The sequence below is a fragment of the Mustela nivalis genome (genome assembly GCF_964662115.1).
Source record: "Mustela nivalis genome assembly, chromosome: 11".
NCBI lineage: Eukaryota > Metazoa > Chordata > Mammalia > Carnivora > Mustelidae > Mustela > Mustela nivalis.
The window spans coordinates 93,928,061-93,945,233 of NC_139030.1; the positions used below are offsets into that span (position 1 = coordinate 93,928,061).

Here is a 17,173-nt window from a genome sequence, read left to right on the forward strand (position 1 = left end):
TTTCTGGCTCCAGGGTCTATGCATTTATGAGCACATTAAGCTCACATCAAGCTTCCCCTACGGCAAGATTCAAATCAATTATGTCTTTTCCTGAGGACTGGGAACAGTGGGAAGTGAAGCTGGCTGTGCCACATGAGAACTGTGAGCAAACTGATGCTGAGCAAGGGATTTACTGAGGTCACAAAACAATAGACCCAGCGAGTGTCACCTACCTGCCACTGCTTTCTTTTCTGGCCATGTATCTGAGCTGAGTTTAATTTCACTTCAGAAGCTGGGCACTGTTTCACCTCCACAGGTATCAGGGAGATGGGAATGAACCCACTGTGAATATCATCCAGAAGCAAGGGAGGGTAATGTGAATAGCCCTAGTGATTCATGAGGGACACGATTTCTTAATAATTTTAATGCATCTGTTAAATGATAGTTTATGTATTAATGAGAGAGAGATGGAGAGAGAGACCTAAAAGTGAAGTGACCTCTTTATTCAAAAGGAAAGCGATGACTTAAAACTATGAAAAAAAATTTCTTAGTCAACATAAAGATGTCTTTTCAGTAATAGTTTTGTTTTACTGTAACATATTTTATTTTCTTCTTATTTCTATTGTTTTCAGTTTTTTAACCTTGTACATCCATCTTCACTTTCAGATGGTTTTAATTTGATGAAATTAACCTCATTCCCTCCATGGAATCTGGAGTCGATCACTTCTGGCTATGACATTTTTATACAGTTAGTCTCTTGCTATTCGAACCTTATGACAGACTGTTACTCTTGAATTTACAACTTATGTCACTAATTAATGTATTGTACACATTAAATATGGAATTAATCTACTCTTACATATGAAAAACTTCATCTTTTGTTTGAATTACAATAGTAAGCATGATTTGTCACTATAAGCATCTTATCACCTATATAAATAATATGGCACTCTTTTTTATAGAAAACACTTTAGCATATTATGTACCTTGCAAAGTTATGTTAAATTATAGGGGGAAAATACATAAGAACTTCTTGATGGTTTCCTTTCCCTTATGAAGCTTTTTACATGCATAATCTTCTACTGTCTACAGAAAAATCTTGGGAACTAAGCAAATGATAGAGATATATTTATCTCATGCATCTATAGATGTACCACATAATTTATCTCTTCTAGATGTTATTATCAATGCTAAAAGTTTGGTTGGAAATAGAAAGATGGAAGTTACTAAGCTATAAAATGGGTATCTTAGGTGGATTCTTACTTATTCTGCATTATGAGGCCATATAAGGTGGTATTTATTTTCTCCGTTTTAAAGAAATAGGAATACTCAGGCTAGGTAATAGCTCAGGCTAGGTATCTAGTAAGAGATAGATCTGGAATGAAGCATCTGCCTTCCAGGTACTTTTCAAGCTATCATGTGTTAGTCTTTTTACAACTCACCAATACGATTATTTTATTAGACATTTCCTGTCGTGAAATACTTTGATAGCAAATAAACATCAAGACAAGATTATTAAGGAGCTTTTACTTTGTCTACTATAATGATGATTATGATGATAAAATTATAACTACAGCTTATTCACTTACTATGTACCTGGCATTCTTCTCAACAATTTTACATAAATTCATTCATTTATTCTTCATAATAACCCATACGTACTAGCAATATGATATTTTAACTCCTGTTTTACATATGAGGAAACTGAAGTGCAGGAAGTTAAAATGACTTCTCCAAAGCCACACAACTCAATGACATGTGCCCCTGGTTTAGTTTCTCATCCTGTGAGAGAGGCCTGTGCCTGGGGCACTGACATTCTCCCTGGAGGAATTTTTTTCCTCTTGGTTTCTTAAGGGCGAATCATTTCATCACCTTTACTCCTGCATGTGAGGGCATCTGCTACCCCTGTTCCACCAGACATCCAAGTTACGAACCTGTAATGATGTTCCTGATGGGCTTCACCAGTGCTGTGAAGCCGGAGACCTCGGGCTGTCTGTGCTCCCACATGGGCTGCCATATAACAAGCCCACTGGCCAGTCGGAAGGTCAGGTCAGATTCCTGAGGGAAGAGAAGATTTATATCTAATACTGGGCTTGTAACTGGTTGAAAGGCCCAGTCACTGCAGTGATTAGTATCATTCGTAAGATCATTGTCAAAGTAGGTTGATCTTCTAGACCCTCTTACATCCCTCAGATGAGTGTTTCCAGGGTAAACCAGTAGCCCTAAATTATCATCACAATTACTATGGAAACCACGGTGGTCTGCTTTTGGCAAAATTAATAATTAAAATGGAGCTCTGGACAAAGCATGAAACACAAATTATTGTTTTCTGTTAGCAGTGATCAAGGCCTGTTTATTTCAAGAGTCTTGGCAGATCTCTTGTGGTTATCACTATTATTCCTCTTAATTATTTAATTGTCCTTCTTTCTCCCTCTTAAATCAATATCCTCAGATATGGCTATTTTGACTTTCTGTTCTCCTGGCCATCTTTTGACTTTGCTTCATGGAATCAGGAACATATATTTAGACCTTCCTAGTATATTGTTTTGTAATGTTACCTTCTCAAAAATCTTTAATTTCTTGAGGGTCTATCAGGCATTCTCCCCCTTCCACAGCACCTGGCATCATCACAATGCTTAACACAGCATTAGAAATTGGGTACACAATAGGAGCTCAACAAGCACTTGCTGAATTACACTGACCTTACAACCCATACTCACTCAGTTTATCTACAATTTAAAGTCTTTTCCAGGGAGAACATTCTCTGCTTCATCATGACATCATTTTGAGAGGTTGAGATGCTTAAAATGCAATCTCATATTTTTTAAGTACAAATATATGACACTCTGAGATTAAATTTTAAACAACTCAGCCACGAACTAGAATTAAAATTAAAAGAAAAAAGAAATAAAATAAAGAAATTAAACAACTCAGCCTCTCAAAAAGAAAGCAATGGAAGCAGAGAATGTGATTGCAGATTAATGAACACAACGGAGACCCAGGAATTCACTTGGGGCAGGGATTTGCAACCCTAGCTTACATATTATAATCACCTAAGGAGCTGTTAAAACCTAGGAGGTCCAGGTCTCAACTCCTTCCCTTGCCCAAAACAATTAAATTGGAATCGCTCTGAAGTTCTCTGCTGACTTTCACATGTAGCCATGGTTGAAAACCACTGATCTATGGGGCACTTGGGTGGCTCAGTGGGTTAAAGCCTCTGCTTTCAGCTCAGGTCATGATCCCAGGGTTCTGAGATTAAGCCAGAGATTGGGCTCTCTGCTCAGTGGGGAGCCTACTTCCCCCCCCCCCACCCCTGCCTGCCTCTCTGCCTACTTGTGATCTCTGTCACATAAATAAGCAAAATCTAAAAGAAAGAAAGAAAGAAAGAAAGAAAGAAAGAAAGCCACTGATCTAGAAGAATAAGAAGTAGGAATAAATTGGGAAGAATGAAAAGTGATCCAGCAAATGGTGAATCATTGTGGCTCAGTGTCAAGGAAACTTCAGCAGGAAAGTCTGGTGAAATCCACACATTGATACAGAGAAGCTTCGTCTGTAAGCTAAGGACTGGGATGCTGGGGCTACAACAGGGCCCATGATGGGAAAGCGTCTAGAACTCCCTGTGAAGGTATCAGGAAAGTACATAAAGCACTTAGTCAAATTCTGTCAACATTCATTCTACAAATATTTATACACCACCTACTGCATACCTGGTACTACTCTACTCTAGGCTAGAATAGTGAACAAAGCATATAACAATCCCTGTTTTTCTAGGTGCAAAAGAAGAAGTAAAGCAGGCAATGGGTTGTGTCTGCAAGGTGTTGAAAGTTTAGACAGGATGGCCAGGGGAAATCCTTGCTGTGAAAATGGCTTTGGAGCAAAAAGATCTAAATGAAATGAAGGAGCTGCCACGTAGATATTTTCAGAAAAAACTTTCCATGAGAAGGGATCAGCAAGTGTGAAGGTCCTAAATACGCCTGGTCTACCGAGAATAAGCCAGGAAACTGTGTATCTGGAGTCAAGTAAATAGCAGAAGAGTAGAATGAAAAAGTAAGGTCAGAGAAGTTACTGAGTTCCCAAATAATATAACGCCTGATAGGTCATAGTAAGGGCTTCAGCAATTACTGAGTAAGACGGGGAACCACGAGGGTTCTGAGTAGTGGCATGACATTACTGGATGTAGGCTTGATAGGATTACTGGGGCTATTAAGAATAGTTCGAGAAAGGGCAAAAGTGGAAAGAGAGAGAGAGTTTCAGAAGCTATTATTATCATTAAGGTGGAAGATAATGACAGGAGAGAGTTTGTAGAGGGCGAAATGAGCAGTGGTCGATTCTGGATACATTGTGAACACACAGTGGAAGGTGTGAGGAAGAGGTATCAGAGGTTTTTGGCTTTGACAAAGATAGGCAAGATGAAGCAGGTGTGGGGATATCAGGAGTCTAGTTACAGACATGTTAAGTTTGAGATGTTTGTTAGACATTCAACTAAAGATACTGGGTAAACAGCTTGACAGGCAGATTTAAAGATAAGGGAACATAATATTATGTATGGTGTTAGATCCAGCAAGCAGGGGATTAACAGAAAGCAAAGTTTATCTGGTTTGTTTCCAGAATTCAGGAAGCCAAATTTCAATGGACCTGGTTTTGATAGTTTCATAGCTTCTGAGCTCAGTCCTTTTCCATGGTCCTCATAAGTAATGTTGGGACAAAATAAAATCCAGTGGACATTGCATCCAAAGGTAAGCTCTCTTATACTGAAACCTGGGCCTTTAACACTGGACCTACCAATGTTAGCACTCACTGAGAGTTATTATTTTGCTTTTATTTATTTTGCTTTCTTTGATATATTTCCAAATAGATTGTATACTTATTGGAGACAAATTGAGATCTTCTGTGCATTTCTCCTTGAGCATCAATACAGACTTCTGGATTAACTGAAGATAGTTTACATTTCACAAGTAACACAAACTAAATCAAATCATTCTTTAGACTTGAATAGTTGCAGAATGCATGGCCTTTTCTTATGTTGCTATGTTCCTTTGTAAGTCCTTTTAGGTTGGTTGAATGCATAAGCTCTGGGACCCTAATTTCTCTTCTGGAGTCCCCTTTCATGGGTCATGCAATGCTATGTATGCAGTCATGGCCAAAAAGTTGATAGCTGGAAGAGACACTATTATTCAAGCAGCTGTGGGGCAGGGGGTCTAGTAAGGTCCTTAGAAAAAACGGAAGACACAGACACTAGTAGAATCAATAGCTCCACATCTCAGTTGCATTTCTTTCTTTCACCAAAAGCCTGTTTTCTTGATGACATGAAATTCTAAATATGTCCGTGAGTAGTTTAGAGAAATCAAGTTTAAAAATTAATATTATTTTAAATTTTAAAGTTGTTTACTTCAAACATATGGATTTTATAAAAACCTCATTGAGGCTTGGATTTTTATTCCTTGCTATTTTGCTGGCACTCTGAGTAGCACCTCTCATAGACTAGGCACTCGATAAATATTTATTAAAGGAATAAGTACATATGCAAATAAGTGCACTAAATTCCTTAGTTATAAAAAAATACCCAGAATTTTTTACCAAATTAAATATAGTTGAAAATAATCTATTTGACAGAATTTTTAGATTTATTTCATGTGACATATTTGAGGCAGTTATAAATTAAAATCAGAGAATCAATGTACAGAAAGAGAAATTAAGAAAACAATCCCATTTATAATCACACCAAAATAATCAAGTGCCTAGGAATAAACTTTACCAAAGAAGAAGAAAAAAAACAGTACTCTGAAAACTCTAAAACACTGATGAAAGAAATTGAAGAGGACACAAAGAAATGGAAAGATATTCCATGCTCATGGATTGTTAAAATGCCTTTACTATTCAAAGTAATCTACAGACTTAATACAATACCTATGATAATACCAACAGCATTTTTCACAGAACTGGAACAAACAATCCTAAAGTCTGTATGGACCACGAATGACCCTGAGGAGCCAAAGCAATCAGGGAGAAGAAAAACAAAACTGAAGGTATCACAATCCCAGATTTCAAGTTATACTACAAAGCTATTGTAATCGGAACAGTATGGTACTGGCACAAAGACACATAGATAAATGGAATAGTATGGAAAACACAGAATTAAACCCACAATTATCTGATCAATTAATCTATAACAAAGGAGGAAAGACTATGCAATGGGAAAAAGATAGTCTCTTCAACAAATGGTGCTAAGAAAACTGGACAACAACATGCTAAAGAATGATAGTGGATCACTTTCTTACACTAAAATAAACTCAAAATGGATTAAGGGCCAAAATGAATTAAGGATCTGAAATCACAAAAATCCTAAAAGAGAACACAGGCAGTAATGTCTCTGGCATCAGACATAACAACATTTTTCTAGATGTTGTCTCCTGAGGCACGGGAAATAAAAGCAAAATTAAACTATCAGGACTACATCAAAATAAAAAGTTTCTACACAGTGAAGGAAACAACCAACAAAATTAAAAGACAACCTACTGAATGGGAGAAGATATTTTCAAATGATGTACTGGATAAAGGATTAGTATCCAAAACATATAAAGAACTTATAAAACTCAACACCCCCAAAATAAGAAATCCAATCAAAAGACAGGTAGAAGACATGAATAGACATTTCTCCAAAGATGACATACAGATGGCCAATAAATATGTGAAAAGACACTCAACCTCACACACCACCAGGGAAATGTAAATCAAAACCACAATGAGATATCACCTCACACTTGTCAGAATGGCTAAAATCAAAAACACAAGGAAAAAACAAGTGTTGGTGAGAACGTGAAGAAAAAGGAACCCTCTCACACTGTTGGTAGGAATGTAAACTTGTGCGGCCACTGTGAAAAACAGTATGAAAGCTCCTCAAAACATTAAAACTAGAACTATTCTATGATCCAGTAATCACACTACTGGGTACTTATCCAATCAATCAATAGTTCAAAGGGATACATGTATCTCTATATTTTTTGCAGTATTATTTACAATAGCCAGATTATGGAAGTAGCCCAAGTATCCGTCAATGGATGAGAGGATAAAGAAGATGTGGTATAGAGACATGATGGACTATTATTCAGCCACAAAAAAAGAGTGGAATCTTGCTGTTTGCAAGGACATGGTTGGAGCTGGAGAATATGGTGCTAAGTGAAATAAGTCAGAGAAAGACAAATATATGATTTCACTTATGTGGAATTTAAGAAAAAAAAAATAAGTGAACAAAGAAAAAGAGAGAGGGTAAGGCAAACTAAGAAACACTTTTAACTATAGAGAACAAATGGATGATTACCAGAGGGGTAGGGGTGGGGCTTAGGGGATGGTGAAATAGGTGATAGGGATGAAGGGGTGCACTTGCTGTGATGAGTACTAGGTGATGCATGGAATTGTTGAATCCCTCTGCTGCACACCTGAAATCAGTATAACACTGCATGTTAACCATACTGAAATTAAAATAAGAACTTAATTAAAAGAGAAAAACATGCATTGAACGATACACTGTCTTATAGAAAGATGAGTCAATTTATATTAATTTGCTAATTAATGAGTTAATTCATTCAACAGATATTAAGCCAATAACATTGTCTGTGTAAGTGCTGATAGGCAACTCGAGGGAGTGGGGTTAAGAAGAGGAATGCCAAGTGGGACAGCACACAGGGGTTGGAGATGACAACTTTGTAGAAAGACCAGTCTGAATGGTTGTGTGGTTTTCCCCCAGGAGCAAGCAGGTATCTGGGGCAGGGGTGGAAAAAATGGATTTTGGTCATGACTTGGGGTTAACATTTTGAAGGGCAAATGCAAAGGAAGAATAGGGGAAAAGGCCATTGACGGTGCTGGTGAGGAGCAGTTCACATGTGTATGGTATGGGTAGGAAAGTGGAGACAGATAGGGTCTGATAAGCAGCAGGCCAGTGAAAGACTGAAGGCCGTGATTCTCAGTCAGGGCAATTCTCATCCCCTTCCCACCCACTGGGGACACCTAGCAATGTCTGGAGTCATTTCGGCCATCACAGCTCAGAGGGAGGAGGTGCTCTTGGTATCTGGTGAGTAGGGGCCAAAAAAGCTACTGACGTCCTACAAGGCACAAGGCAATGTCCCACAAGAACGAATCATCTGGCCCAAAATACCAACAGTGCCAAAGCTGAGAAACCCTGGTCTAGGGGTTGTATATTCCCTATCTACATTTAAAAAAGCAAACACCTTGCTCAGAAGGAAAAAGCCTTTTGGAGAAATTTATTGACTCATTAATATTTTTTTATTCCCTATAGCATCTGGAACAATATTTCCTTCATAGAGATAATAAAATGATGAAATAATAATATGCTAATAATAACAGTTTATTAGGACTTAATCACTGTACCATGTTTTATATGCATTGTCTTATTCCCTTATAAATTCTCTAATTACTTCCTCATAAATCTTCCAGGTTATAAGTAAAACTTGAGGGTCTTGAGCCAGAAACTGTCTGTTTAGTCTCCCCTGGAAAAGAATCTGGCTCCCTTTCTATTAATACTACAAAATACTAATAACAAAAAAATGCCATCACTAAGAGCAACTCACATTTGTTAAGGCTCCTTTATGCATAATGTTGAGCATTATCATGTTTCATCACACTACCTCATAAAACTATTTGCATGTCCAACTAATACTTGAGGGAAACTGAGGCTTCAGTTTCTAAGGCTCATAGTCACATAGTAGGAAGCAGCAAATGTGTGATTCAAATGCAAGCCTGTTTCCAAAACTTGGACTCTCAGTCATGTCTTCAAATAAAATTACAGCCGTTCCAGTCACTTCTGCACCTCCACATTTTTTAATCCAGAGGATATCTGTCCACAGGTAGAAATCTTTATGGGCTCATTATTTAAAGAAACCTTCTTTCCTGTCCTCTCCATTTTAAGGAAAATGTACCTACATATAATCACTACTCGTGGCACCTGGTTTATTCAATGAGTCACCTATTAAATATTTATTGAGTACCCCATTTTTTGCAGACACTAGACACTGGAAATACAGTGTGACCTTGACAGGCAATGTCCTTTTGCTCAAGAACTCTGTTCTAGGGGGATAAAGGGCAATAAATATGCAAACAACCACAGAAAATAATTTTGGATACTTGTACGCGCCAAGAGGGAAAAAAGAAAAAAGGACAGTCATGTGTTAGTGACACAAAAGTAGTCAGGAAAATTCTTTCTGAGGTGGTAACATTTGGGTCGTGAGTAAACTGATGAGACAGATATGGCCATAGGAAAATTTAGGGGAGGAGGCAGAGGTCGTTGTTTCAAACAGAAAGAAAAACAAGTGCATTACTTGAAAGCAAGAATGAGTTTGCGGGTGAGCCCCACTGAACTTGGAGGTTAGTGAAGGAGAGAAAGGCTATTGGCACAGCAGGAGATGGGGCCAAGAAGATGGGCAGGAGCCTGGACCCGCTAGTCCCATAAGCCAGGGGATGGTCTAAATTCATGTTTTTTAGTAAGTGTAACCATCACAAAAGACTTTTTAAAATGGAAAGTCAAATATTTTAAAGCAGCTATTTAATTTGATTTCACAACATTTGAAATTTTTAGTATGTTTCATGAGCAATGTTACCCATGCATGAAAAGCGTTTTGGAAATTTACAGGTAATTTCAATTCTATTCCTGGCAGCAATGGGACAGTGTCAAATGAAAGTGAATTTTAACTAAAACTAAAAGGAGTGAAAAGATTCACTTCATTTTCCTAATAGTGATTATTAATGGTCTTATAACCACCTACATATACATATGTACATACACTCACATACATACATAAATACATATAACTCGAATCGTTTATTAGGATCTTATTCTATTAAAGAACACTTGAGTATAACCATTTCTTCTTTTCTCTTAACCCAGCACTCAGAGGGTATATCATAATTTTCATTTACAGAAATAACAAATACATCTTGATTTCTCTCCATTTCTCTCACATATATTCACCCTCTGTTAGAGGTATCCGCAGCAGTATGCAATGGAGGATCCAAGAAGTTAAGTAGTATCACCATGATCACACAGCTAGAAAGTGGTGTGTTTTCACATAATTTCAAATCATATTGTCTCCTTCAGACCCAAAGGGTACTTGTCTATAGTTACATTGCAGTACAATTGATTTCCATATCATCCTATGTTTTGTATTTTATGCCTTAAGAAATATTTTGGAAAGCAATTCTCAGCTTGTACCACACTGTCTAGAAGCCCATGGCATAGAAGACATTTAGAACTTCTGCTCTAGACCTGCATTATATCAGACAGCTTACAAGGTACTGTAGAAATACAAAGGAGATAATAATGACTTAGTCTACATGGGGAATTTCAGAGGAACAGCTTCATGGAAATGATGACATTGAAGTTGAGGTTTGAGGAGTCATCAGACGAACAGAAGAAAGAAAGAGGGCAGAGCGAATGGCAAGGGTATATTCAGGGAATGGCTTCCAGAACTGGATCATGAAGATGCCAGTAGGGACTGGCAAATGATACATTAAAAGTTCCTTGACCTTATGTGCCATGTTTAATATGCTGGACATGATCTTGGGGCAGAAGGAGAATTTTTGAAGATTTTTAAGTAGATAATGATATGCAAGGAATTGTGTTTTGAAATCATAATCAGTGGTTTGATCATAGAAATAAATCTCTCCATGTCTTGGCTTGCCACAAAATCTTCTAAGACATGGACAATCAAATATGGAAATATGGAAACACCATTTGAAGCCCACCTCACCTCTATCCCCCCTCAGTCTAACACTAGCCCTCTCCTTACCTTGATCCTGTGTACCAGAGGAGCAAAGAGAAACACAAAGAGCTCCACAGTGGCCATGGAGTTCTGGAAGATCTTCCTTCGGTTGTTCTCTTCTTCATCGTTGGAGCTGCTTTGACAAGGCTGCCCTGGTGAACCCTGGTTTTCTACCTGGTGGATGAATGCGCTGCTGCTGCCACCCCAGCTGGAGCCACGGTCTGTGCCCCCAAACCGTTCACTGTTGCAGTCCTGGGGGGCCTCCAGGAGCATCCAATGAAGGGTGTGAAGGAGCTTTGTCTCAGCAACACCCAGTTTATCTTGGTGGCCTGCATGGGGACAATCACATAGCCAAATTAAGACAAACTCTGCTACTAGAACAATGGATATCAACTTTGGGTATGGAAAGAACATCCTTGCTTTGCTCTGCAGCTTGATTTCCTGGGAGACACTAGCATTTCTCTACACTTCTTACATCCACGGCTGGAAGGGCTCATTCTCTTTCTTTCTTTCTTTCTTTCTTTCTTTCTTTCTTTCTTTCTTTCTTTCTTTCTTTCTTTTTTAAGATTTGCTTAGTTATTTGTTTGTTTATTTGAGAGAGAATAAAAGCAAGAGCTCACAGAGGGAGAGGGAGAAGCAACCTCTCCACTGAGCAAGGAGCCAGATGCAAAGCTCAATCCTAGGACCCTGGGATCATGACCTGAGCCAAAGACAAACACTTAACTGACTGAGTCACCCAGGAGCCCCTGGAAGGGCTTAGGGCTCATTCTTGTCTTAGGGCTTCCTAACTGGTTAAAATCTCTGCAGAATAGCATAGTGTCATAGGAGGAGAAACTGCACACATCCCCTCTCTTCAGGCAGATACCCATATATATCTCCAAATAGGCAGTGTGGTGGTGAAGAATCCAGGCTCTGAAGATAGAAACAACTTTACTTTTGACAGGGTGACCAAGAAACCCCTCTCTAAAGGTAACTTTTGTGCAGAGATCCAAAAAAGGGCAAAGAACTGGATGGAAAACAGCACATGCATGAACATGGGGTGGATGTTAGGATGTGTTATCATGTGAGAAAAGCAATTTCAAGAGAATCTTGAAAAAAGGAAGAGTTTCTATGCACATGCATACACATACATAGAGTACTATAAAGTGCAAGAGGTCGATTTAGGATTTGAGAGGTCCAAAGAGAAATCGGATTGGAACTCATCTCAGAGAGGTGATAGGCTTCAGCTTCCCTGTAATGTTTTAATGTTTAAAAGGAAAATGTATTCACGTATTACTTGTAAAATTCAAGATTTAAGAATAAGAATGCTGGAGCGCCTGGGTGGCTCAGTGGGTTAAGCCGCTGCCTTTGGCTCAGGTCATGATCTCAGGGTCCTGGGATCGAGCCCTGCATCGGGCTCTCTGCTCAGCAGGGAGCCTGCTTCCTCCTCTCTCTCTCTGCCTGCCTCTCTGCCTACTTGTGATCTCTCTCTCTGTCAAATAAATAAATAAAATATTTTAAATAAATAAATAAATAAATAAATAAAATCTTAAAAAAAAAAAGAGTAAGAATGCCAGTTCCTTCATTGGTAAGATGGAGATCATAGTGGTACCCACGTGAGGGGGCATTTATGAGAACTGAATGAGATCACGTGTTCAGTTCCTGGAAAAAGAGTAAGTACCCAGTAAATGTCATTAGCATGAGTGTTGACAGTTACATGCCATGGAGAAGGAATGAGGAAGAAGAACCAACCTAACTTGTTCCTGTTTGAAAGCAGGGTTGCGGTGCAGTGCAGGACGTGAGGCAAAGCAGCTTGCACCAGCTCCCATCTGGAAATGCTCTGGATGGCTTCAGAGAGGGCTGGAGAAAGGCCATGCAGCTTGTTCTCTACCAACACACGCTCAAAGGACTGTGGATGCCGAAAAAGAAGAAAAAAAATGTGTAAAATAAGGAATTGGAGATTCTGTCTGACGAGAAACTGGAGATCAAAGTACTACACCAGGATGCAAATAACTGCATCAAGTTTTTTGAAGTGCACCCACATTGCATTTCATGTTGATGATCAATGGGTCATGATCATTTCTTTTTAACCATTTTTAGGTTTTTGATTTAAAATATAGGACTTGAATTATTAAGTGACTTTTATTTTCACCCAAATGAGTGTCATCTAAAAGAAGAGCACAACACCACATTTAACTCATGTAATATGTTATAAAATATTGCTGTGGCATCCAAAGGGGCTGTCCCATTAGCAGAACACAATGAAATGTCTTCTGTAAAAGAGTCTTGAGGACAGAATTTGTTTTGATGTGGTTCAACAAGTGTTAAAATAAGATACAACTCTTTCAAGAAATCTGATTTGGGGGTCTCTGAATTATTTCATGTCCTAAGCAATAAGTACATTGTGTCCTAAGCACAAGACATTTCCTTGCCTAATGCCTGTAACCCTGAAGATACTTCATATACCTTTGAATAAAAGACGGAAGAAATGGCAAGGAGAATGATGGGAAATAAGCCATAGCTTTGCTGGTTTATTCACTCTTTCTTGGCCAGGGATACTTTCAGAAAGTGAAACATCACAGAACAAATTTGACCTACTCCCAGTTTTTGTTGTTGTTTTTATTTGAATGGGGGGGGGGATATCGCTCTAAGGGGTTAGGGAAGTATAGCTTCCAAATATTTAAATAAATTTAATAGATATTTTACTTACATGAATTGAACCTGATTGTTACCTGATGCCCCATGTAATCAGGAAAACTGTGGAAATATGCTACAGAGTGATCATAATACAGGTTCCAAGTATTCAAGCTGTATTATGGGTACTATTAGGATACCAGAGAAAAAGACATGGCTTAATACAGATACTCTCTTAAGAAAATGAGTTACTTTTTGACTAAAAAAAGGAAAATAAGAAATCCATCTTCATAATGAAAAGCATGGTGATGTTTTGGTAAGGAGTATAAAAAGATAATGGTTTTTTTTGTGTTGTTGTTGTTTTTTTCTAAACTGAATAAAGACATATCCAAATGATTTTAAATTCTTCAGCCCTCAGGTATCTAAGTATTCATTAAGTAAATGGTGAGTATGTTGAGCATTAAAAGATTATAAAGAATTTACAGTCTTGTTGAATACATCTTAGAGGATGAGTTGTATATTTTATAATTGGGTGCTCTGGGTACTTAATGTCATTTCCTTCTTAAATGTCACTAATACAGCTCTTATTATTTTTTTAAACCCTGAAAACTGCTTTCTACATTTTTATTTCTCTCTGACTTAGTTGTTTGATATTGTATGACTACATTAAAAATGCCAAATCTTTGCCAAGGACAGGGAAAATTCAGGATTATTTTAAGTTAGTATAATTGTAAGCATGATTTATGGAAGGCTCAGTGATTTCTTAAGTGTCAAATTACTCTAATTTGAGCTAAGTACAACAACAAATTCCATTAAAAGGTCCTTATTAAGAGATTATATTTTAAAAATATCTCTGTGGCAACTTTGAAGGGCAGGAGATACAAGAAAACAAATTCCTATGTGAATGTGTGTACCTGCATGCACATTTAAAACTCTCTAGTTGGCTCTCATCATTTTTAAGGCCATAACACATTTCAGAACTCCTCACTATATAGTCATCTGTGTAGTCATTTGCAAATTCTCACGGCAATGCCTAAATGGGTAGGTTTCCACTTTTAGATTTTGATATATGAAATGTGAAGATCCTTATTTGAGCTCCAAATTCTAATGAAATTTATGAAAAGTTCATCCCATTTTTGTTTCATGATTTCATGTTTTTTGTTTTTGATTTGTGATTGGGACCTCTTTAGGGATCTATCATTCACTTAGACTCTCAGGACAAGTGCACTCTATAAGGTATACATATTAATAGCATTATTCTCATAATTACTTTATATCATCTATTTTCAGACTTGCACAAACCATGCAAGACATCAAGTTCAGAACTGTATATGACTTTGAGTCATTCATAGGCCCTCATCTCATTAACTTCCACCATAATAGTCTCAATTTTGTTGAGGAAAGAATGGACTTCTTATATTTGTCCTGCAAGGCCCTTTACCACTTGGTTCTCTGTAATCTCTCCATCCTTTCTTCTACTGCTCTACTCCTATCCACTCGGGGATAAGGTGCTTTAGACTTGCTATTCCGCTTTACTCTTCCCTTACCTATTCCTCCCTCCCTATTTTCACAGTTTTCTCTAACAGTCACATTAGCAGGTAAGCCTGACCTATCCACTGCTCTTACCATGGAATCCACTCCCTCCCCTAATCCCGAGCTGCCGGTGCCCCCAGTCTCCATTCTTTCTTCATTTTCTCCATAGTGCTTATCACTATCTGGCTTATTATGTATTTTACTTATTTGTGAGTGGCTTGACTTCCTCCCACTAGAATGCAAATTCTGTATTTTGATTATTGCTCCATCCCATCATTTAGAACCCTGCCTAATACATAAAAGGTGCTCAATAATATTTGCTAAATGAATTAATTTATACAGTCAGTTTAACTTAATGCCTTTCTTTGGGTTGAAATGACCCCACAGAATATGGAAACAATCATTAAATGTTGAATATCACATACCACACATGAGGCTTCATATTGCTTTCCCAGTTTAGGCCTCAAAAATGCACTGAAAAATTAATAGAGATAGTGGTTATAAGTAAAATTATTAGCATCTTTATGAAATATTTTTGCAACGGAAAAGATACAGTGCTACATAACTCAAATTTCATGTCTCCCTATAGCTTGTTAATGAGCAGGTGTCGAACAGCTGACGACATTTGCTTTTACATGTGTAATTACATATATGAAAGAGATGTGGATCTCCACATTTTCTGCATCCACTCTTATCCTGAAGACTTTTTCCTAATCAGATTCCAAATTGCCAATGGTCAGGAGTGGTGTATTGCTCATGTGTATAATTATATCAAAAACTAAAAATGAACAGTTTGTGGGTTGTGGTTTCCAGAACCCAATTTTTTATCTGATAAATTTACAAAATAATAATAATAACAATAACAATAATGGAAATCTTGTTTCTTGTTTATTAGAATAGGTTTCAGAGATCCTTCCAGGAAAAAAAAAAAATGCTTATCAAAAATCATCTTCCTCAGGGTCTTGAACCAGGAAGACTATATTGGCTGAATCCGAGCAAAAATGGTTAACAAGTGGGCATAGCCGATATTCGCCAAACAGGAGCTGGAAAAACAACAGGTCACCGGCCTGGAATTACAGCAGGAGATGGAGCGGAAATTGGACGCAAGAGCACAACCAGTCATAATTATCTTCCCTAGTTCCCCGCCCCCTCTTCCTAGGTTTTCTGCCCTCCCACCCCCTAAATAATGTATATATTTATTCAACTGCCAATCTGCTTGTCGACAAACTTCACGGAAATATTTTTTTTTTAAATGCGTGTTTTTAAGCAGGTGCAGAGGGCTTGCTTTCCAGCCCCAGAGAGGGAGCTGCAGGCTGTGGCGCGGCCTCAGCAGCAGTGGCGGCAGCGGCAGCGGCGGTGACCCAGGCGGCCCCAGGAGCGTCCCCAGCCCAGGGTGGCCCGCGGCGTGCCCTCTGCGCCCCTCACCTGGTTTGCCGCCAGAGGAAGGTCTGGATGGGCAGGGGGATGCCGCGGCCGCTGTCTTGCTCCTGGCCCTCGGAGCTCTTCCTCTTCACCATGATGGTGGCTCCTGGGAGTCCTACTGCAGGACCCAGCTCTGGCTCCTCGCTAGCCGCCGCCGCCGCCTCCTCCTCCTCCCGCTGCTCTCCCCAACTCTCATCCCCTCCTTCCCCGAGGCTGAGCCGGCTCTCTCCGCCCTGATCCCCCGTCCCTCTCCCCTTCCCCCGCCCCTCCCCGCCCGTGGAACATGGCTGCGGGAGGAGGGGAGGGCTGGAGGAGCCGCGGAGCGAGGAGGGGGGCGCTCCGAGGAGCTGTCCGCCTCGCCGCCCCCGCGCCCGCTCCTTGCTTTCAGTACCTCCCACTGTGGACAGCAGCCCGCGCGGGCAGGCCGGGCGGCAGAGCAGAGCCGGGGACAGGGTGAGCTGCAGCGGGATGGTCAGAAGGGTCCACACTCCGCATTGCACGCGGATCCCCTCCCGCCTCTTCCACCCCCTAGGATTCGGCTTCCTTCCCTGCGAGCTGCACCCCAGGAGTGTCCCCTGTCCTGCTTCCCAACCTCAGCATCCGAAGTATTGCCACGGTCTGGGGAGGAGGAGCTTTGGGAAACCGCAGAACAGTCACCAACCCTGGCATCATTCGCACGTCTAGCAAGGAGGTCAGGAGTCCACCCTTGGGTTTTAGCAGAAGGAGCACATGAAAATTATTAGAAGTGTAAACAAGGAAGAGGGCAAGCTTGGCAAGACAGAGAAAGCTTGAAAGTTTTCTAATGTGAGAATTTATTTTAAAATGGTAACCGCAAGAATTTTACTTTATTTTGC

General features: G+C 39.4%; 1 protein-coding gene across 16 annotated transcripts in view; it reads right to left on the reverse strand.

Annotated features, from left to right (window-relative positions):
• UNC80 (unc-80 homolog, NALCN channel complex subunit) overlaps positions 1–16,939 on the reverse strand; it is a 228,264-nt gene extending 211,325 nt beyond the window's left edge. For 10 of the 16 annotated variants that reach the window (XM_082691601.1, XM_082691598.1, XM_082691597.1 and 7 more), the window contains exons 1-5: positions 16,323–16,939; positions 15,323–15,371; positions 12,483–12,639; positions 10,779–11,080; positions 1,914–2,037 (exon numbers count right to left, since the gene is read on the reverse strand). In XM_082691601.1, coding sequence (XP_082547727.1) covers positions 1,914–2,037; positions 10,779–11,080; positions 12,483–12,639; positions 15,323–15,371; positions 16,323–16,414 — 724 coding nt within the window. In that variant the 5' untranslated portion in view covers positions 16,415–16,939. The remainder of the gene's footprint in view (positions 1–1,913; positions 2,038–10,778; positions 11,081–12,482; positions 12,640–15,322; positions 15,372–16,322) is intronic. The other 6 variants (XM_082691594.1, XM_082691590.1, XM_082691589.1 and 3 more) reach the window with 1 other exon arrangement.
• Between the last annotated feature and the right edge of the window lie 234 nt (positions 16,940–17,173).